Source organism: Scophthalmus maximus, chromosome 19, assembly GCF_022379125.1.
Source record: "Scophthalmus maximus strain ysfricsl-2021 chromosome 19, ASM2237912v1, whole genome shotgun sequence".
NCBI classification, from domain to species: domain Eukaryota; kingdom Metazoa; phylum Chordata; class Actinopteri; order Pleuronectiformes; family Scophthalmidae; genus Scophthalmus; species Scophthalmus maximus.
The window spans coordinates 10,506,198-10,529,454 of record NC_061533.1 but is presented as its reverse complement, the minus strand read 5'-3'; the positions used below and the strand labels follow the sequence as shown (position 1 = coordinate 10,529,454).

General features: G+C 40.3%; 1 protein-coding gene across 3 annotated transcripts in view; it reads left to right on the top strand.

Moving 5' to 3' along the window:
• grid2 (glutamate receptor, ionotropic, delta 2) overlaps nt 1-23,257 on the top strand; it is a 434,177-nt gene that overhangs the window by 298,631 nt on the left and 112,289 nt on the right. For all 3 annotated transcript variants that reach the window (XM_035639568.2, XM_035639565.2, XM_035639566.2), the window contains exon 8: nt 1,556-1,675. In XM_035639568.2, the coding sequence (XP_035495461.1) occupies nt 1,556-1,675 (120 nt within the window). The remainder of the gene's footprint in view (nt 1-1,555; nt 1,676-23,257) is intronic.

Sequence of the window (23,257 nt, the reverse complement as noted above, 5' to 3'; positions counted from 1 at the left end):
ATTCTTTCAGGCTTAATAGCATGTAATTTACACCAGGTGGAATTAAAAATATATATCATCGTTGTTGCCAATACTAAGCTCGTCTACATTAATTAACTGAATAATTATAAAGGGCAATGAACAGTATCCAAGTAGGTTTCACCCTTGTCCAGCTTGCAAGGATGCAAACAAACCTGCATGTAACTGCGCGTGTGTGTGTGTGTGTGTGTGTGTGTGTGTTTGTGGTCACCCCAGGGGAATGAAACTATTGAATATGGTAATATACTTATGTGTCAAATTACATTAATTAACCATTGCATATTAACGTCATTTATGAACCATATCATATGTATGCACTCATTGGGCAGTTTATTAGGTACACCTAGTAAAACTAGTGTGGCCTAATCCAATTCTGTAAATCCCACTCCCATGATGGTTTAAATGTTCATTATTGACGTTGCTTTGAAGAGGTGTGGATTCAACTTTATTTTTAGAGGATGTAGTCTGTGCTGTTGATTTCTGTCACATTAAACTGATGGGATTGGTGTCTATCTATCACATTTGCCCATCAGATTTATATCAGGGAGGTTAGCAATGTGACAGAATATTTTAATATTTTTAAAATTTATGTACACACTAAATAAAACAATAAAACATTTCACAGCCTGTCACAAACTTTTAATTACAGGGAAGTTTTCTTGCAATCTATTTGGTACATTCTTAATCAAACTGTCTTAATTTGTATTGAATACTAATATTACTGCCACTAGTAAAATGATTAATGTTTACCAAAAATGTAAATGTCTATGTGTCATTTGCAGTTCCTTTTGCTCTTGTAACTTACTTGCTCTTTTTTATTAAAATAACCAATGATAATCATGAAGCTTAAAAGGCATCAAATGCTTAACATATGACATGGTCATCAAATGAGTAATATCTGAGTTATGGTGGTGAATAAACTACGACTAATTTAATTAAGATAAAAAATACAAATTTGCAGGTGCTAAGGCTAAGAGTAGGGTGCTAGGAGTTTAAATCATATGAAAAAATTGTAATTATTTCAGAAATAGGGTTGGGGTGTGTGTGCAAGCGTCCATGAGATTAGGTACAAACCACATGTGCATGCATCATAGCCTAAATCACCTCACATAAATGGCACAATCCATGGTTGTTACACACACACACACACACACACACATACACACTCACTATGAATCATATTAAGGAGGATAACACCTTTCTCCTTCCCCGCAGCAGCTGCAATGTCACTTTTACTGACAGGTCACACCACTGGGAGGAAGGGCAAAGGTTGGAGTTGTACACATGAACAGATTTAGTACATTTGACTTACTCAGTACCTGAGTTTGCTGATGGGATTTAATCATTTGATAAGGAACAGACAGAAGATTCAAATTTCAGTTTCACTGTGAGGAGTTCTCATATCTGATCTCAACGAGGATAAAGACTTGATTTGTCTACATCAGGCAGAATGATAACCAACATTTAATGAAAAAGAACCAACAATACATTATAAAGTAATACATCAATTCATACAAAATTCATCTTATCCTTGCAGTTCGGCGTGAGCGGCCTCACAAGTTTCCTGGAGTTCACTGAAAACGGCTCTAACCCCAACATCTTCTTTGAAATCCTGGGAACAAATTACGGAGAAGACAGGGGAAGAGGAGTCAGTAGGGTAAGTACTTAAAACAGAATCCCTGTGTGGTGTACCACTGGGCGAGGGGGGAATGATTTCTGCTGAGTGGATTTACATAATTTCTACATTTACCGGGGAACTTCGGTGCACCTGCGCTCTGCATTATTTGCATCTCGTTCTTATTCAGGTATTTCTTTCCCTGTGGCTGTAACTAATGTACAGCTCTGCTACCTTTCTGTATTTACTTCTGGATTGTTCTGTCTAGTGTTTTCTTTTTCTCTTCTCAACCTATGATAGTGACAGAACCAATGCACAGAAACATTGCGGCTGCAACGAGGCTGCTGCCAGCTCTGTCGCTCTGCACTAAGTTTCCCTTGGATAAGCATCAATAATAGATTGTTTTGTTTTGATCTCGTTATCCAAGAAGGGAAGAGTCGTAACCCGAAAGCTGTGTGAGCCACGAGATATTTGTGTTCATCGTTCAGAGCAAGAGTGATAGAGCACCAGCACCTACCCTTCACCTAATGTTCTGTGAACTTATTGATATTTGTGCTATGAATACAGTACCTATACATGTAGGGTTCCAGTGGAAAAACTGCAAGTCTGGACAGATGGTCTAATGCTGTTTATTATGTTTCCTTGTAGTTCATAGACCTGCATAAGAGCTAAACAGAAAAATTCAACAATTAACAAATTGGGCTACCCCTCAAAATTTGATGCCTAATGGTTTGTGTGAGGGGTAGGGCTGGGATGGAGTCAAATTCCCAGCCTGAATTATTGTTTCAGTCTGTCCCTGGACGCATGCATAATGAATTTTAATAGGCCTCTTGAACGGGATCCCATCCCCTCACAGGCATGCACAAATACATACTCGCAACACAGTTTGTTTATTGATAATCTGTGTACATGTACTGCCATGGCAATATATGAGTCTGTTCCCACTTTGTTTAAAAAATAATACATGTATATACATATTCGCTTCTTCCTGTATAACTAATTCAATTATCATTGTTACATCATTTGATGATGTTGTTATGCTCATCATAACATAACACAGAGTACTTAACTCCAGACTCTGTATGTAGATGAGCATAGACCAACATATTTTTGATAAAAACATAAAAGATTGCTTGTTTTCTCACAGTTTTAGTTTCAAGAAGAGGTCTTGCCCTGGCACCAACTTCTCATTTTCGGTGAATTATGTAAACCTGTCTGAAACAGTGTTAAAAACAGCAGATGATAGTGGGTTATAAAATGCACCAAGACTAGCAATACATAATCCTTCATGAAATTCAGCTGGACAGAGAAACATATGCATGCACAGGTGTTGCATGTACATGCGCTTGAGCTCAGTGCACATACACAAATATCTTCTCACAAAACACACACACACACACACACACACACACACACACACACGCACACACACACAGTGTCTGTCCTCCATACCAGAGGGAACTCTTTACAGATAACAGTAGAGATAGTGAGATGTGATTATGTATAATACGGTGAGACAACAACATAACGCAGCATGCCATCACCGACAAAATGAATCTTTAAAGCACAGCATAATTACATTAAGGAACAATTCCCTAATCACAGCATAATTACTTCTGAGGGAATTAAGGCACTTGTTCTACAGTATTCCTGCCTCAGTCCCCCTTAACACTGAGCATTTGTTGGTCTGTCGTTGGGATTCAATTAAATTCATACATGGCATCAAATGAATAAAGAGAGGCTTTTATTCTTCTCAGTCTGCCAGTATATCAACTTAATTTTTTCAGCCTTTCCAAATGATGTGGAGCCCTCTAAAACGGTGTTCACATAGAGCACCTAACCTGCGATAAATCAATGGCTGTACAGCATGGCAAGCGTGACAAAAGGTTAATGTAAAATGACCAGGCTCTGATCGCCCCACCCCCATGAAGAAAAGCCAGAGAATCCCCTGTTTGACCCAGAATGGGTATCAATGTGCTCAGTGGAAATACTAAAAGAAAATGAAAATCCTGGGATACAAGGAGAAATAAAATTGGTCACCAACTTAGGCTGTTCAAGCATCCGGTCTCCATTAGCATATTACATACAGTGGGGATGCCACATAAAAGACAGCTTTAATTACAATACAGTGTAAATTCGAACTCATTTTTCTTTCATTGCGATGGACAAGGCAGAGCTGCTGTGTATGTGAAATTATTTCCTTCATTCTCATCTGCAGCACGAGCCTGTAAAGACAGGTCAAGGGTGAAAAAAAGACCTTGATGTAAATTGATGAATATAAAAGGTAACCCTGTCTCTCTCAACCCAGGTTAACATCTACCCGTACGTAATGATGGCTATAGTGGCAATACTTAATTCTGAAATTAATTTAACTGTAGGAATCAGCACTGTGCAGTGAAGACGGCTCTGTATTATAATGCATCCACATGGTGTAGTCCAACGTGATTGAGTATTATGCTACCTGCATACATATTCTTGTAAGTAACCAGGAACCCAATACCGTCCTAACAATCTGTCATAATGCGCAAAAGAGTTGAGCTATAAATAGTCATGTTTAGTCAAAATATTTATGTTTAGTTTATCTAAAATATAAATTACCTTGATTTGATGCTCTGTTCACAGCAACTTTCCATCTCATACAGAAAGGACTAAGGCAGAAATCTCGGCAGGACCAATGCAAACCGAGCCAACAGATAGTATTCTTCTTAATTGTACCCACACACACAAGGGTTGGTGTACTATCAAAACATTAATATGATTAACTAATACTTTATGAATCAGCTCATTAGCACAATTAGCAACATTAAGCAATTAGCAGCAGCAATAACTGGAATTTAATAACGTGGTTGAAACGAGACGAGTGGGGGTGAAGCATTTAATCTTGCAATGCAGTGGATTTTTTAAAAACTGCAGCCAATGGTAAGGGACGCTGTTGGAAGGAGACAAATCTATCTCTGAAGTTCCCCCTTTTGACATTTTAGAAATGTGCTTACAAAGTTTCTCACTTTGATGGAAAAAAAGAGAGGTGTAGTGCAATCAAATCCCTTAATTCAAGATGTAGTACAGTGGATGTGCAGGCAGATAGTCGGGTGGAGGGGTGAAGACTGGGAGAGATGAGTGTAGCAGCAAAGAGCCCAGAGGAGGGGAGCGGAGATGTAGCTCATTGTAGATTATTTAGACAGGGATGTCCCTGCGGCAGGCAGAACCTTTAGCGGTGTGCTGTCTTATATAACTTCCACTGTAAGTTTCAGTGCCTGTCTGAGTAGTTAGGATTTAGTTTAGTTATTTGCATCTTGTGTGCATTTGCCATTTACGCTCACCCCTGTCCCCTCTGTCTATATTATAACATGTTAACTTTAGCCTGTATTCAACATTCCATTTTTATATATGACACAGTAGAAGGCTTATCTACTTAATATTTGATCCTCAGCATTTGCAAACCTTTCTAAGAGCAACGTTTGTTCTATTATTTCGCCTTCACGCTGTGGTAATTCTTTGACTTGGACACTGAGGGCTCACCTGACAATGACCCTTTACCCAAAGATATATTCAACTCTTGAAACAAACTAAATTAACAGTGGTTGCTTGCTGAATAAATGATCATGAAAATATCTCTCTCTCTCTCTCTCTCTCTCTCTCTCTCTCTCTCTCTCTCTCTCTCTCTCTCTCTCTCTCTCTCATACCATATGAAGTCAAATGTATTCATCTTGTAACCGACTACTTTCTTGACACTGATGTGAAAAATTCTGGATAATGGGTGCATCCCATTGTATTATACATAGAGAGGCTTTCTACATTAAAGATTATTGAATTATGGACAACAGACCCCAAAGAGACAAACTGCATTAAAACCATTGAGATACCACTCATATATATATATATGTGTGTGTGTGTGTGTGTGTCACACCATTAACATTATATGCATACTTCTCCGATCATGGTATTAAAGACCCCCTACGATTTCCAATTTGCAACTCTTTACAATTCGCAATTATCCCCATGTTACTACCACTGTCAGTGTGTAGCATACAGGAGCTAGCGAGACAGAAAACATGGACGTCCGAGCGTCTGATGAGCTTAGTCAGAGCTGCCGGCGAGCATCGGAGGGCTGGGTGGAGATAGAGGGGGTGATCATTTGCATGTTTGGTAAACATGGAGCAGGTTTAAGGCTCTTTCATGGGAACAAAACACACATGTAATTTTGTGGAAAAGAGATGATTACAATGGGTTTCATCTCTGCCAGGAGATGAAATCTAAATATTCCCTCTGTTGAGAATACAACTTAACCTGAGCTTTATTTCCCATTATCCCTCACTCTTCTCTCCTCGTTCAGTCTTTTTTCTAATCCCTGCTGAGAGCCTCAGTAATGACAGGCACACAATCTAGTTTTTTTTTTGTTTGTTTTGTTTTCCTGTCTTACCTTAATTAAGTTATCATTCAGAGGGCCTCTCACTTTCTCCTCAACGCCCCCCCCCCTCATTTTTCTTCCTGTTTCCCTCCCTCTATCCTACCAGCCATTTTGTGAATCCTCCACCTCTGCCCATTCTGCTTTCACCTTTTTCAATCCTCAATACCTTGTCAGGACATTTATCCCCAGCATACTTAACACATATGCATACAGTTGTCTAGGGATAATGATAATAGCAGACACCTGAGATCAGTCATAATTATTACTGCTGCACTGTGGTAGAATTGGCTTTCTGCTCCATTACCTTCTTACATGGGATCCTTTATCGCTCTCTCCACACATCTACAGGCATGCCAGGCTCCACTGCTCTCCTATATAGAGGAGACAAGCCCGCCATGTGCAATTGCTTCGTTAGCTATCTGCAACATCTTTAATGACTTCAGAGAGGAAAAACGGCATCAGATGTATTCTTTTGAACCAGCACAATAAAAAAGGGTTTGTGGCTAAGCAGGAAAAAAGGAGAAAGAGGCTTTGTCAAATTAGGGAAAGGGGTACATGTGAAGAAAGCGAAAGGCAAAATGACACAGGCAGAAGAGCTTAGAGGGAGATGAATTACCTAATCCTTATAGATCCCATGATGGAGATAGAGACGGCAGTACAGGTCATGATAGAGTCATATCATTACACTCTCACTCTCCCACACATGCCCATGCTCTCTTTTCTCTCTCACATCAGCAGATATCCTCCATCTTTTGGTAGAGAGACAGGAATATTCCCCTCTTTACAAGAATCAATGGCCTGCAAACTGCAGTGTTCTTTAATTGAGGTCACCTTCAATTATCATCTCCAGTCTTATCTGACATATGTGGTAAATTATGTTAAGTGACTTCAGAAAGTCACAGGTCCTTGGAAGCCCCGTCGCGGTCCTGTCATCATGCAAGAAACATTTCCTTCCATTACATGTTTGGAACGATTGCAAGTCTTTTTCTTTTTTTTCTTCCCAACATGATGACTTAATGTGCCCACTAGCTCAAACACTCATGGTAGCTGCAGTTCACTTGGGAACACATGCAAGCTCTTGCAGACACATTTGCATAAATATTCTGGCATGTTTGTGAATGCTTTGGGCTTTGCATGCCAATTAATGTCTGTCTATGTAAGCGTCAGTACGTCACAGGAAAAAAAAACACTGTGGTTCCCTTAATCCCAACACATGCATGCAGACATATAAAAAAAGAGAGTTTATTTCTTTCATATAGTTTAGCCATAGTGACCCACTAAGATGTCGTATCCCTTTTCATTGAATATAACAGGAAATACACATACACAGTCACAGACGGTTTATTGAGCTATCGGAAGACAGCAATTCAGTCAAGCTTCTCTGTTGTTTGTCCCCTTGTGGAAAATAAATAATAATAATGCATTTTTCTGAGCGCCTGTCCTTGAATAAGGATATGAATGTTTTATTCAACTTTTTCCAACTCTATTGAATTTACAGTATTCAACGGCTTTCTTTTTATATATCTTTTCATTTTTTTAGAGTTTGTGTCATATATACGGATCTAATTTTCATTTTATAAAGAGCGTTTCTTCAACACTGTGTTGACTGAGAACTGTCTCTATGTCATACATCATTATGGAAAAAATACCTGGTCTTTCTCTCTCTCTCTCAGTACCCTTAGACATGGAGAGCAACTTCCAGCTTATTTTTATTTTTTTTCTGAAACACTTGTTGTATACTAAGTATCGATGATGTGAAGATGTATTGAAGAGAAGTCCGCCGACACCGTCTTGATTGTATATAAAGGTTTATTACAAAAAGACCAGCATCGATTACAAGCACTGCAGAGCTTGGAGAGTGTCCGGCCAAAATGACAACCCTTCCGACTCTTCTTGGGGGTTACATTTATAGGTCCGTTGTTTACTTGAGCAAGAACATCTGGTTCAAGTTATACTATATAAGACAAGGAATTTAAAGGGTGCCACAAGGAAAGGTGAGGGGTCATCAGGAGGCCCCTAACTTGGCATTCCAAAGAAAGAGATATAAACACATATTCCCTTCTCATTCCGTATATGGACGAAAAGACACTACACACTCACCTGTTATTGTGCTTACAGACTAATATCCTGTTGGAGGTATTAGTTCAGATGTGACTTTCATCCGCTGTTGCAATATACAGCAGGACCAGATATCGCTTGTTGAAATCAGACATGTCTGAAATATTTGCAATGGCTTTTACTAGATTGGGAGCACAAACAAATTTTGACTTTGTCATGCTTTTGTCGTACACATGACGGCTGGTTGGAATATTTGAATGAATAAACCACAACATTTCTTTTTTTGACTTGTCAAATATGTGCGATTAAAAAGCAGTTGTTTTTGTGTATTACAATTATGTAAAAAAAAAAGAGGAGGGGGTGAGATAGGGATGGTGATAAGAAAAGAAAGGGAGGGTAGAGAGGCGGTGTACCCAATGAGTCGCATCGAAAAAGGCAGAAAGAGAATCAGCCATTATGTGTGTCGAAACAGGTGAAACAGATCACCTGGAGTAAAGTAAAGTAAATAAATTGGAGGGAGAGAAAGCATTGAAAACATGCAAAGAGTGAAGGGTGGAAAGATAGTAACAGAGAAAAAAAAAGATCTCCAATTTCCCTCCAATTTTCCATCCCATTAGGTAGATTTACATGTATCTTTATTCAGCATATCTTCCCCCACCTCCAGGCCAGGTGGGAGATTGTGGAAAGGATTGAGGAGGCAGGATATGGAAGAATGCTAGATACAGTAGAAGATGCATGAATAAAATGAAGATGGGAAATGTAGCGGAGCAAAGACGGGGAGAAGAGAGGACATCATTGATTTGTCCTGCTTCACAGATTCTTGGCCTGATAGATGTGTGTGTGTGTGTGTGTGTGTGTGTGTGTGTGTGTGTGTGTGTGTGTGTGTGTGTGTGTGTGTGTGTGTGTGTGTGTGTGTGTGTGTGTGTGTGTGTGTGTGTGTGTGTGTGTGTGTGCGTGTGTGCGTGCCTATGTGTGAGAGAGAGACAGAATGAGAGTACCAAGATGCTGGGACCACTCTTCATAAGGTATGAGTTGTTAAAATGTAGGATTCGTTCTGACTTGACATCACAGCCACTCTCTTTCCCTACATACTCAGTAGTTCAAAGATCCTGTTCAGGAAGTCTCTGTGAGCTGCTCACTCCCCTCCCCTTTGGTCTTATGTTTCATTTTCCGTTGCCTCTTATCAGGGGTGAAAGTAAATTGAAGTTCTTGTCGCCACCGCTATCTCAACCTTTAGTGCTTCATATTCTCCTCCCGCACCCAGCTTCATGCCTCCTCGAATACGCGCATTCAAACGCCTGTATGGTATAGAAAGAAATTACAAACCCTTCACATCATGTTTGGTACATTATCTTTCATCAAAATTGTGTAAGTGCCACAGAATAATTTGTAAGTGTTGACAAACATTTTGGTGGAATTTTTTTTTTTAATTTTGGTGAAATCGTTTATCATTTCTCCACTACAAATGACATTTGTACTGGAGTGCAGTGTCGAATTTGGACATGCGACATGTTCAATATGAAGAAATCTCAAATAAACGTCCATGTCCACAGTGTGCCTTTATACACAGGCCGCCGCTCATTCGCAACATAGTTCACCTCAACGTTGGTCACTTTTACGTGCTATAACCGAAACTCTTCTTCGCCGCCACATGCTCGACTCGTCAGATTACAAGACTAACATGCCTGTTTGTTGTTGTTGGGGCCCCAAGCAGCCATGTTTTGTACAGGAACTGCATTAGTGCTTTAAAAACGAATCCCAAGTGATGTGTGGCTGTATTGGCAGCAAGATATACTGTATTGTTTCTGTCTTGACTTGGGTGAGCTGTTTTTTCATGGACCAATCTCGCTCCTGAACTCACAGAGATTATACTGACATCGATCTTCTCATTTAACTCACAGCCAGACACCAAACAAGCATATTTTCCAAGATGGTGATGTATCCCTCTCAGTTCTCTGTCTTATCTATTGTCCTGTCCCTCTTTGGCAGGAGCACTGAAACCAGCTATTTCTTTTAACCTTTGTAATAACGGCTGTTACCCATGTGAACACTTGAGTATTTGCGGGCTTCTTCCTGTGCTTGATTGATGTCAGTGATTTGTTGTAGCTGGAAGGTTGTGTCAATCAGGAGTGAACACGCATGCACTGACCAGCAATTTATATTCTGGGTGACCACAGCACAGTGGACACTGGACACAAATTGAAGCTGACAAACTGCCTCTGGTGTCCTTGGATCAACTTAAGTGTGGCAGCGCATGTGGAATTTTTGCTGCGTGTCTGTATATGTGAGAGCGAAGAGAGATATCAAAAATCATAGAGAGGTAAAAAGATAGGGGGGCTCGGAAAAAATAAGTGAAGCAAACAAATAAAAAAATGCCGAGGAATAGGAGACAGCATTTTCACTCGCTGTCACACAAAACCCATTGGGAAATTCACCGTGGTGCCAAGAAACACCCGTTGTGTAAACAGTATGGGTTACACCAAACACCCGCCCGGCAGCCACTCGTCTGCTTCTTCTTTTGTTGAGACAAGCCAGGAGAAGTTTTATTCCCCAGATGCTCCACTGTCAATCCTGTCTCATGTCTCAGCCGAGACGGATTCTGCGCCGTGACATATCGAGATCCAGGCATAAGCTTCGCTGATTTCTTGAGAAAACGCTGCTACTGTGTAGATGAATGGATGTGATAAAGTTGCGCTGTATATTATCATTTAAAGAAGTCTGGAGTTGTTGCGCTGTAAGAGCTCCCAGGCTCTCATGGAATGAAAGAAAGCAAGCACAAAGGAAAGGATGAAAGAATATCAGTGCTATTGTGTGCACACTTAAAAAAAAAAAGTTTTTCACTCTGCTCCACACGTATTTCTGGAATACTGTCAGTGCAACTGTCTGTATAAACCCCCCTGCCTGAAAAGAAAAACACACAGAGGAGTGCTGAGGAAGTCGGCTCTGATGCCAGCCCCCTTCTCCTTCCACTGTGCTGCACTGAAGTACGAGATATCCATATCTGCATTATACAGGGACACATCTGAGTGTTTGTTTTCAATGTTACATGGATCTTTTGATTGATCTGTAAATTCTGTGAGTTAATAATCGTTCATCGTGACTTTTGGACGAGGTCAGACCACTGTATATGAAGACAGATGACATTCAGGCAGGGTGAGGAAATCACCAACCATCTCTCTGTGTGTGGGATGTCACGACATTATTACAGCATTACTTTGAGTAGAGATGGAAACTTGGACAGGCATGTCATGGTCAGGGGGAGAATGAAGGTTCACGTAGTTGGGGGCTGGTGTGAGAGAGATGTGTGAAGCGGTAGGAGGATGGGAGGATGCAAGAAGGGAGGAGAAAAAAAAAAGCAAAGAAGCGGCCATATGTGATCCCTCAAGCTAATGTTTTTATTGAAGTCAAGTCAAACCGATGTATGGATGGATGAGTACAAATGATGTAAGACAGATGGACAGAGGGTAGAATAGAGGAATAGGGAGATGAGGTGGGTCGTCAGACCTTGGGTTAATCTTGGCTATGCAGTGGATGGATGGATGAGCCGATTGACAGGATCAGGGATGTGAAGGCAAGATAAGGAGGAGGCCTAATTGCCCGTGACCTAGTTATGAGCATAGCACTCCAAAGCTGGCAGCAGAGAATGAGGGAGGGATCAGTTGTAAAGAAATGAGATTGAGGGAGCGGTGGTATCCGACACCAAGGTTGCGTCCTGTGTCGAACACACCTCGGCTTCGTGAATAGAAGTAGACAGCTGGCCCAGAGAGGGAAGAGGGGAGAGGACGTCAGCTAAACCTTTGAGGCCAGAGAGGAGCATTTCGGGGGCAAATAGATTGGTCAAGGATTACACAACAAAGAAGAGATTAAGTGAGGTGAATAATAAAATGGATAGAGCACAGTGTGGTTAAGTGTCCACAGACAAGGCAGGCCAAAACATCATGGGTTAATATCATTGCAAGGAAAAAGAAGCAGAGGTTTGGTGAATCATAAGAGTGTTTGTCAGGGATACGATCTCACTTCTCTGCAGGGAAGGACGCCACCAGGCCAAAGCTCAGTCTGGGGCAAAGCTGCCCAGCAAGGAAAACAGCACTGCAACTGAAGCACAGGTAGAAACAGGTCATGCAGAGAGATAGATACAGCTACTATGACAAAAACAGATGAATACTAAAGTGAAATAAGGGGTAGGAACTGTGGAGGTCAAATAATGTAATTTTAAAGAAACATTCCAACATCAATTTTGGATATTTGGATATTTGACAAATATTCCCGCTGGCGCCAGCAGAAGCAGTGGCTGCCGCGATGATGTAACTGATGAAGGAGCCGTGTGAATTAATGAAACCCATCAGCACATCATCGTCTCACGTGGTCCTCATCTCGACATCCTGTCCTTAACTAAATTATGGTACCAGACACATAATCCTCCTGTCTAAAGGAAGCACCTTGTTTATTCGCACATTGTGTGAATCTGTACATCAATTCATAGAGCCCACCGCTCTCTGAAGTGCTGACTTTACACGTAGACACACTCAAGCACATTAAAGACAGGGTTATAGAAACAAAGAGAAGCTGCATGACTTTAGTTCTTAGGTGTAATCCTGCCTCTGGAGGCCAATTGTGGCTTCTTCACTCTCCCACTGAATAAACAGTAAATATTGTCTCAAAGCTATTAAGAACACCAGACAATTATTCCCCTTATAATTACTAAGACCTCATTTTCAGTATTATTATTATTATTATTATTAGTTTTTATCAGGGAAACACTTACCATAATAACAGTTCCCCATGCAGCCAACCCCCCCAGCCACACTCTTCTATCTTGGTAAGGAAAAACATAATTTTTTAAAATCCCACCAAAATGTAATTGTCCAAACCATAGGACAGGGGCACGCAAGGGGATGAAGAACAGGATATGTGTTTTTACTGTCTCAAAGCACAGGCTCCATATGAGTGGATCCCTGTCCTTGCCTCCGGGCCCAGTATATGCTGGGAGCACATGTAATACCCATTACCCTTAAAAGGATAGAGAAATTAAATTGAACAAAACGCAGGCAATCTACTGATCAAAATATGTTGTTGCACTGAAAGTTACTAAATCAAAACTTCTCTTCAATATAGTTTTATCTATCAGTGTTCAATTCTGAAACTAAGAGAAATTAATTTATCTTTATCTTTCATTGCTTTTTTAATTTACTGCCCCTGGTTTGGCGTCCTCGTTCCCACACAGCAGCCCTATCTCATTCGAGCAGGGGAATGAATGCCAAACAATCATATCACAGAATAATCTGTGAGTGAATCACCATGTCTTCAGTAGATTTTCTCATCGGCTTAATAAGCATAGGCAAGAAGGATATACATGCATGTGTGTGTGTGTGTGGTTTTGCAAACTTAAGTGATTACAGTGTAGGGAACAGATTTGCATTGGTTTGATATGCCATCCATCTTTCCCTCCCTCTTTTTCCACTTCTTGGCAGCCATCCCTCTCTCATTTCATTTCCTTTCCTCTCATCTCTTTTCCTGTCATTTCATTCTGTACCTGACTTTGTCTCGTTCACTCTTCTCCGACTTCGCTGTAGGTGCAGCCTTTAAATGGGCCACTGACTTATATTAGGGTGTGACTATCCACCCTGTTCCTCTGGATTGTCTTTGTCTACAGTCTGCAGCCTCAGACTATGCCCACACTAATGCTGATGAATTTCAAAACATCTTTTTACCTTTTTTCTGTTTATCCTATTCTCTATTTAGCCTTTGAGTCGAAGTAAGTCAGCATTTTCTAATCCTAAAATTGGCCTTTGGAAAAATCTATTCTAATTGTACACTTTTAATAAATGCCAGTCTGAGGTTGTATTGTGAATAATGAAAGATGAGATCTTTGAAAGTACAAATTTATGATTGTCACATATTATTAGTATTCTTATCATATGTACTATAGTACATTATCTTAACAGTAATCTGAAGAAGACGTTTTTTGAAGTTGAAAAATAGGGAAACGTTTAATGGGATGACAGCACCCAGACTGACTACTTCTGAGTCTGGATGAGTACCAAAACTCTTTGCAGTTCTGTTTATATACTCATATTCATAATTGTAATACACAATTGGGAGCAACTATTTGGGAGAATTTGTGCAGTATATCTGTGTGACTGAGTATTCAACACTGCTTCATGTCATGCTCTCTTTGTAGGTGTATGTGAAAAATGTTACTTTGAACAAATTTGCCTGCCAAATGAATGTATTAATATTGTGTGATTGGCCATAATGAAACACAAAATTAAACAAAAACTCACACAGAGTGAGGGACCAACAGAACAGAGGTTTCCAACACTGTGCCAGATGGAGTGTGGGTACTAAAGTGTTGGCAGGTTGACAGGGTAAGCAGTTCTTGCACCTCTCTTGAAATGCAGTGGAGGGAAAAAATCCTCAACAAAGAAAAGAAAAAGTAATAATTTCTACTGTTCCTTATCCGGCAAATGCGCGCGCCACCCACAAACACACCAAAAGAATGCATTAGCATTAACACATTTAATGTTGATCTTACAAATGCAGCTGTTTACTCACAACAAGGTCTATAAAAATGGACCCAAGGTAATCTAGAAGTAATGGTAATTATTGCAGAAATTAACCAAAACAACATGGCAGTTAGTGGAAAAAAGAGTGCAGATACCCCCCCCCCCTTTAGTCTCTATTTGTCTTTGTTATTTTCGTTGTAATTCATTGTTCATCACATTTGTATTATAAACAGTATTGATATGAATAGTCAACCCCACTTTTGTACAGTCAAACTCCTTTTCCCCTTTTCTTACTGCACAGCCCCTCTTCATTTCTTCATCCAGACTTTTCTCACCCTTCATTCATCAGTTCCTGTCTCAGCCTTCACTCTTTCTTGTCACCTCCACAATGTCCCTCCTTACTTCCCTCCCCCCTTCTCTCTCTCTCTCTCTCTCTCTCTCTCTCTCCCTGTCTTCCTCTCTGCCAGCCAGGGCTGCAGGCTTTCAGCAGCATTACAGCGTGTAAATCTCGGATTACAGCAGCCAAAGTCTGCCTAGCACTGCATGCCTCTGTGGATCACAAATACACAAGGGTGTGAATACACACCCTCCCATACACCTCTTACACTCACTCGCGTACACATGCAACGTATGTACATAGCCTTGGACACTCCTGGACCTCGCAGCCAGGAAATGCACTTGTGTGCATATCACAGAGGCGTACACACGCTATGCACAGAAAAAGTATAATTGCACATTCAGTACACACGCATTTGCAAACATACACACAGCTTATTGCACAAACATCAACACCGTTCTGCTCCATCTCGAGTTCCCTAAGTCCCTCTGTACTCCCCATGCTACTACCACTGCTAACTCGCCAGAGGATTAGCTCCCTTCTCCTTGTGTGTGTGTGTGTTTTCCTAACTTCTCTGCTTATTATTGCTGCGGTTTCCCCCGACTGCCCTCCCTGCGGTCCACCCGGTTGCAGGCCGCCTCCGAGCCACTAATCACAAGTTGTAAAGATCACATATTTGTTTGGGCTTTTTCAACATTTATGCTTAGGGGCAACCCTCTCTCCTAGAATGAATGTTTGTATGGTGCTAATTTACTACACAATGGCACACTGTAACTCCCCGACATGCCTATCTAGCTTTGCATTCCTTTACCTGATTTCCTGCACCTCGGTTATTGAACACATTTGCCACTTAGTACTTGCCTTGGGGTCTTATAGCGTACTGAGGTTTCAGTGGTGTCCCTCAGTTATGGCTTTGACTGCAAAATGACCCAGTGCATATGGGAACGTATATATGTGCCTGAATATAAAAATATCTTTCGCCAGGCTTTGGAATCCATTTTGAAGGTGCAGATGCTTAAGGTTGTTTAAGGTGCTTCTTTAAAGGCGCCCACTTTACATTTCATCAGTGTCACAGAAGATGTTTTGCAAACACTTACTGCTTCAACGTTTGATATTCTGAATGGGTAAACGTTGCCCTTCCCAGGGCATTATACATGAAAATATATATATATATATATTTATATTTTTTGTGGGGGGGCAGGAAAGCCGTAGGCAAGGAACAGGCAAGAACAAAGAGAAGAGCATTATGTGCTCTGAATTTAATTCAAATTGTGTTTTAATGTTAGCAGGTGGATGAGGCCCTCTTCTTACCACATTAGTTCAACTCTACCTCCTCTTATCTTCCTCATGATGTTAAGACTGCTGTTGCATGTGGCTATTAATTCATTTGTCTGTTCCAAGCTCTCTCCATCTGCCCTCTGTATCGTTTGGGCCTGTTTTGTCTCTGTCTGTCCTGCTGGACAAGTGTCAGTTAACGGAATAGGTCAAGCGATGTGTTAATGCAACAGAGCGCCTGCTTTTGGACACGCCCGGCTCAGAGACAGGCGCTCGGTGAACAACGGGAATCAGAGTGACGGCTGACACGACCGAATGTGTCTCTGTGTGCGCGTGTGTGTGCGTGCGTGAGGGAGAGTGTTGGACAGCTGTGAAGAGAAGGGTGCCAAGTGTGTTCTCCTTCCAGAACAGCTTCAGAGCAGCCCCTGAATGTCCGCTCGTGCGACACACACGCGCACACACACACACACTCACACACTCACACCGAAGATGTCAGTGTCCATTTCTTCACAGGTACAGTGCATGATATTCAGGTCTACCAGACCTGTCCAGGTTTTAACAGCTACATGTAAGTCGAGCTCACTGACTGACTGACTGACTGACCAGCTCGCTTAGCGAACTGACTGACTGGCAGACTGACTGACACACTGGTTAACTATCTGAGTGCAGCTGACAATCTTTATATTGATTTCTTAGGTGTCATTCTCTACTTTGTCAGGATTCCGAGACTACTACTCCTATCACAGGTAAACGGGAATTTGGAGCAAGAGCCTCCTACCAGACCCCCACCAACTCTAAAAATAAAAATACACATCTTCAGCCTTTTTAGATTAGTCATCATAACACTGGTGTCCTTTGACAGGTAAAGTTTACTTTATTTTACAGCCAAAAATTTGAATAAATATAATAGATACTGAACCAAAGTTACAGACACAAAAATTGTAGAAATGTATTTATTTTTTGCCTTAAATATGTAACCAGTAATTTGAGAACAGGGAATCTAATTATTAGATTTTAAATCATATTCATATGCTCATTTTGCTAATTGGACATTTATTTTTAATTTACATATATATATTCTATACGTTTACCTGCTTAGAGTATCTCAGAAAAGATTTGGGTGGATTTTCAAATTCTTGGACAACCGCAGTGTCCCTTGGTGTTTGCTTGAATGTGTGTTCTATCAAAACATGTTGAATATAGACAGTGTAGCTCAGCAATAAAATGGTTTGGTTCAGTCTCCCTTAGAAAACAGAAAACCAGCTACTAGTGAGCTTTATGGAGAACCTCCAAAAATGTTTTAGCAGTATTATGGACTCCTGCTTCTCTAAGATAGTGGTTGACCAAGCGATGATCCAGATAGATGCTCTACTTCTTTTTACTTGTTGCATGAATCACCTGTGATGGGCTGAATGAAAGCTCACCTATGTTAGCGGATTAGTGTTTTGAGTGTATGCCACTTGGATGACTCCTGAAAAATCCGTTTAACAAATGTTATGCATGTTGAACATGTCGCCTCTCTGATGGTTAAAAAAAAAACGTAATTCAAAGGCAAATTTTACATTTCATTCTCACCACAGACAGTAAGTCCATGTATAATTTCTAACCCTAACACGTATGTACATTGATTATTTATAACTCAGTGGTATTTAATGACTTCAGATTATTGCTGCTGTGGTTAACTTCACTTACGAGTCCCTGCGGATTCACTTCTTCATCTGTAGATGCATCTTCATGTCAGCCTGTGCGTGCGTGCGTGCGTGCGAGCGTGTATTTAGGTTTGCATACATTTTTCACCCTGCATGCTTCTTCAGCTGTATGTGTGAAGTCTTGCTAAACAGGTATACCAGTAGAGAAAAAAAATACACTAAGCCACAGGTTTAAGTGTTATTTACACACTACCACACTTGAGGACACTTGAAGTAGCAATACATACCTTCCTGTAAGTGGGTGTGAGAAATGGAAGCGATATCTTAATATCTAAAAACTTATAAACACATGCCTGCCCGCGTTTACTACAAATAGCAGACGGATGGGAAATACCAGATGGAAGAGAGAGTGACAGAAAGTGAAAGGGACAAATTACAAATGTACCGTGGTTGATAACTTTTCCTCTCATTAACTCATGTCTAAGAACTTTGCCGGTAACCAGGTCATACCTCCCACCTGGATCCTCAACCTTCTATGGGAAGAGTAACAGCAGTGACACTGCTCCTGTATTGTGTCTTATCTTACGTTCTCTGCCTGCGCTCTAGTTTGCATTTGGTTTCTGTCTGCCTCTGTCTGCCTCTAACTTTCTCCTCACTTCCCAATTAAGAGAACACAAAAGACAAAAACAATAAACACATGAACACAAATTACATACACCTAATTATTAATTTTGAATGCATTTCTTTCCGACGAGGTGCCCTTGGAACACTTTTAGATAGCTTGGTTTTACACAAACACATTTATTCTGATGTTCTCGCCAAACATATCTCAAACGGAGGTAAATTGATTCTAAAGAGATGTTCTACGAACTCAACCGCATTCGTGATTTTTATTTATTGAGGCGGTAATTAAAACTTTTTAGTAGTAGTTAAAACATTTCCTTCTTATTCAATTAAAAATGGACTAAAAATTAATTAAATGATAATACAGTTTACTTATTAATTTACCTACTCATTTAAAGTTTGGTTTATTAAAAGCACAAGCAGAAAGTTTGAATATACATAGAACAAAACACCATCTAACCCCCTATTATGCACATACACACACACACACACACACACACACACAAAGACACCTTTTAAAAAACTCAAGCAAGCGGTAAAACAGCTTGCAGCTCATTTGAGCTCATCAGAACAGAGCTTGTTGTTGTTGCTATTGTAATGATAGGTTTTGTATTGACTGCTATGTTAATGTGGGTGTAACTGTGTTTCAGTGGGTGTGTGCGTGGTTTAGGTATTACAAATGTTGTCTGGACCTAAATCTGTTTACAACATCAAATTATGGGGACTTGTCTTCTGTATGAGGACAAAAAAAAGGAGGTCCCCATAATGCAAAGCATTAAAAGTTGAAGACATATTTTGGGGGGTAAGATTAGGTTTAGTTTGAGGTTAGAGTCTTGTGGAAATACACCACTTCTAAATAGTGAATGCCTCCTCCCTATTGGTTAAACCGGCAATCTGGCTAAGAATACTGATAATTTACTGGTACCAGGCAATAAATCTATATTCTGAAATCACCAAAGAAAATCACATAAAAAAATGTAAATTATTAATAACATCAATTATTTTGCAACCCTGAACTACACAGCCTTTTGTATGTGATTACAGAAAGATCACACGAAAGGCAAGTGAAGGGAAATTCATTTGTTGTGGCTGTTGGCTGTGTAAGCTAGATGTCCAGGAGTGCAGAGGAACAATCTCAAGTCACTTTCTCTTGCTGTCTGACAATTATTGTAAGATAAAGCAACGACTATACACTATGTACAAGCTGTCAAAACCATACTTTTGTAGGTATTGTGTCAAGAAATTCAAATCATATCAATTCAAAGACTAGGAACTCACCAATAGTTTGCCAATAGTACAAAACATTTCCAAAGTGGAGCAAGAGACAATTAAACCAAGCTTGTAGATTGAACATCACACAAGCTAATGGATTTTCCATAAACTCAGAGAGCTTGTTCTTTAATTCATTACAGGCTTGTGTCAGTTCAAGGATGCAGACATCAAGACCCTCATAACAGCACACGTACAGCCCATCTTCACATTCTCATAAACGGACCTATCAGAACTGTAAAACATGAGCGTTATTGTGAAGTGTCAGCGCAAAGTGTCATCCATTATTCCATTTGATATTACCTTGTGGAGCACCTCCAAATGCAGTTAAATGGCTGAATGACAGTAACGGTACCCAAGGTGATTTCCTGGAGGCGAAAACCATTCAGAATAGGAATGAAATATACCCAAAGCTGTAGTCAAACCCCCATTCTCCAATAATTAGTGATGAAGCTAAAGCGACTCCAGGTCGGATCATTGCTTCTGTGCATTTTAGTGTTTTCCCGAAATGACTCTTGTTCACTGATTGTCATACAGTCATCTCACCCGCAGTGTTGTGTATGAATTTAGTTTTTATATGAATTTGTGAGTTACAGTGAGCATTTCCCTCTGCTATCTATTTCTGTTTGAACCTCATACTTTTTTTCCGTCTTAACTAAGCATTTAAATAAGCGTATCCACATTCAGTGAGATACATTATGTGTGTTTGAGGTCTGAATTTCCAAAATATGAGACTTGATAAGTTTGTGAAATGAGCAAGTCTGTCATTATTGTAGAGTTGGAAAATGAAGATGTCGCGGTTTGTGAGGTGGCAGATGCTTTCAGTGCTAATAATCTTTTTTTTATTTCAAACCCAACTCAAAGATTTCTATGATCTCCAATATTTTATTTTTACAATTTATAATTTATTTTTATTATTTACATACACATTTAGGTATACTGCTTAATACAAACCTTGTTCACTGACCTATACAGTTTATCTGTTTTGAAAAATGTGTTTTTGTGTTGGAGAGAATGATAGAGCAAAATGAGACCGTTGCTCTTATGTTGAGTTTTTGAATTATTTTAACAATGTAAGGTCATTTTTTTCTGTGGCATTGAATAGAAATAACTCTGTTAGAAAGAAACTTGCAAACCCTTTTTATCCTCAATGTTTTATTTCAAGAAATTGGCTTATGCATAGTTTATCAACAATTTGCCAGCAATATTCCCTCTGCCCTTGTAACTGTTTGCCTGAAAACCAATTCAAGTATAATTGCTATCCATTTAGTACTCCCATCCAAGACACAATGATTTTAATAGGGCATGCTTTATTCAATAATTCCATCATAACACTATCTTAGAACAAAATGATCAAATGGGAAAAGAAAGTGAGTTTAAAGAGTAGGAATTAAGAGAACGGTGAGTGCAGGTATTTGAGATGGAGACATGGATGATAGCTGCATTTGCATACACACTCACACGATAGGATATAATTTCTACAGTATATGCTTGGAAGGGAACTACTTCTTACTGAGGGAGCAGGGTGGATGGGCACACGGACTATATGGTGGAGATTAGGCAGCCATTGGTGCAGAGCACTGATATTCGTGCAGTGTTGACTGCATGCTGCAACAAGCTGTCCCCATCTCCGTTAGATGACAGAAACAGAGTAAAGACACAGAGGGAGAGAGGGAGAAACAGTTTGTGGGCTGAACAAGAATTGGGAAAGGGATTGAAGGAAAGGAGGAGAGGGGGAGGACAGTAGGGAGGCTTGGTGTGCAATCTGTTTGGAGACATTGCCGACACACATGTTGCTCATCGGCAGGGGAGAAAGAGGGGAGGGGGTGGGGGCTCCCGAGGAAGGAGTGGTACACAGGAGTAGAGGAACTGCTCAGCAGCTTGTCTGTGTTTGTGCCCGGCTACTGTCTCTTTACTGCAGTGGCAGACATGAGTGCTTGGCAAAGACAACTGAAGGAGTGTGGCAGAGCTGCGGAGGCTGGAAACGACACGCCAGTGTTTGGCAGATAAAACAAGGTTAGCACAGAGAGAAGAGATTGTTTTTCTAAATAGACAGATACAAAAAGAAGATAAACTTCTAGTAGCTATGACGACTCTACACAAACAATTCAATATTGCACTGCATGAAAAAGTCCAAAATCAAACCTCTCCTTCGAACGGTGGAGCTCATGATGATGGGCAGAAGGAAGTCCTGCAGCTAAAACAACAACTGCCCACGTCCAATTTCATGGGGAGTTGCTTTTTTTTTCTACCAGCAGTAACTTAAGGCAGTGCAGGGCAGAATCTTTACATTCATATATTTCTGGCACTTTTGCATTGTACAGCTTCCTGTCCATATTGATTTTGTCGCAGCTTCTAATCTCTTCTCAGAGCAGTATACACTTTCCTTTCAGCTCTGTTGCTTAAAATGTCACCTGCCATCGATTTGCCTTTGTGATTGCAATCATCTGTGTATGCAACAATCACACCAAAAGCCAAGGTTTGTTGCAGTGTGCTTTTGTGGGTTTGCCACAAGGAGAGAAATTGAGAAAATTGCAGGAGCTCCAAAACACCACTCAGCGACCGTGAGATGCTATTTAGGCTAGAGGATACTATGATTGTGTGTCTGTCGTGAGACGTTTGGAAAGGGTGAGTTCTGTAGAGTGTTCCACACAGCACTGGTTGAAAATCCTATTAATTTTTAAATATATGTGGTTACACATCCCTTAAAGTGCATGAGTGTGAGGTATCAAACTCTTCACGCCTCACGAGCACTCAATTAAGGCGTCTTAGATTGGACAGAACCTCTGAACGCATTTTAACAATTGACTCAAACTGGAAACAGTAGACATAGTAGCTTTCAGCACTGACACATATTGACGTGGTGCGTGCCCTATATGCCAAGTTTGTTAAGTCTATTATTTATTGGTGAGTAGATTCCTCATTCCTTTTAGCATATTAAATTATTAAATAAACATATTATTTCCACTGAGATATTTTCTCGAAGGAAGGTTGATTTTAATTAAATGAGAAGCTGGTGTTTTAATCAACTTTCAGCTAAATCTGTGGGTTTAGTGTAATGCAGACACGATAATGCAGCTCACTACACCACACGGTGCACTTAATCTCAGCGACTCATTGATAAAATTGAAGGCTAAATTCATATCCAAGGAAGAGATCAAATCTGCACTTGCCCACCGTCAAATTACTATTATGGAATTTCTTGATGCACAAAATTTTGGGGTAGGTAAAAAGATGAAAATAAACGAATAAATTGAAAACAAATTCTGTGAGGCGTGTATGTATGTATGCCATATGACTGTATGGCCCCATGTTTAACATTAACCTCTATATGGTTTGTTTCGCAAGATGGTTCTGTTGCATCCAGTGCCGGGGGCGCTCATCCTCATGCATCAAATACACTAAACTGGAATTAGTACAACATAAACCACACCTGCCTGTACATGTATTGTCATATGTCCACATTTGCCACATTAACATGCTGCACCTTACAGTTTG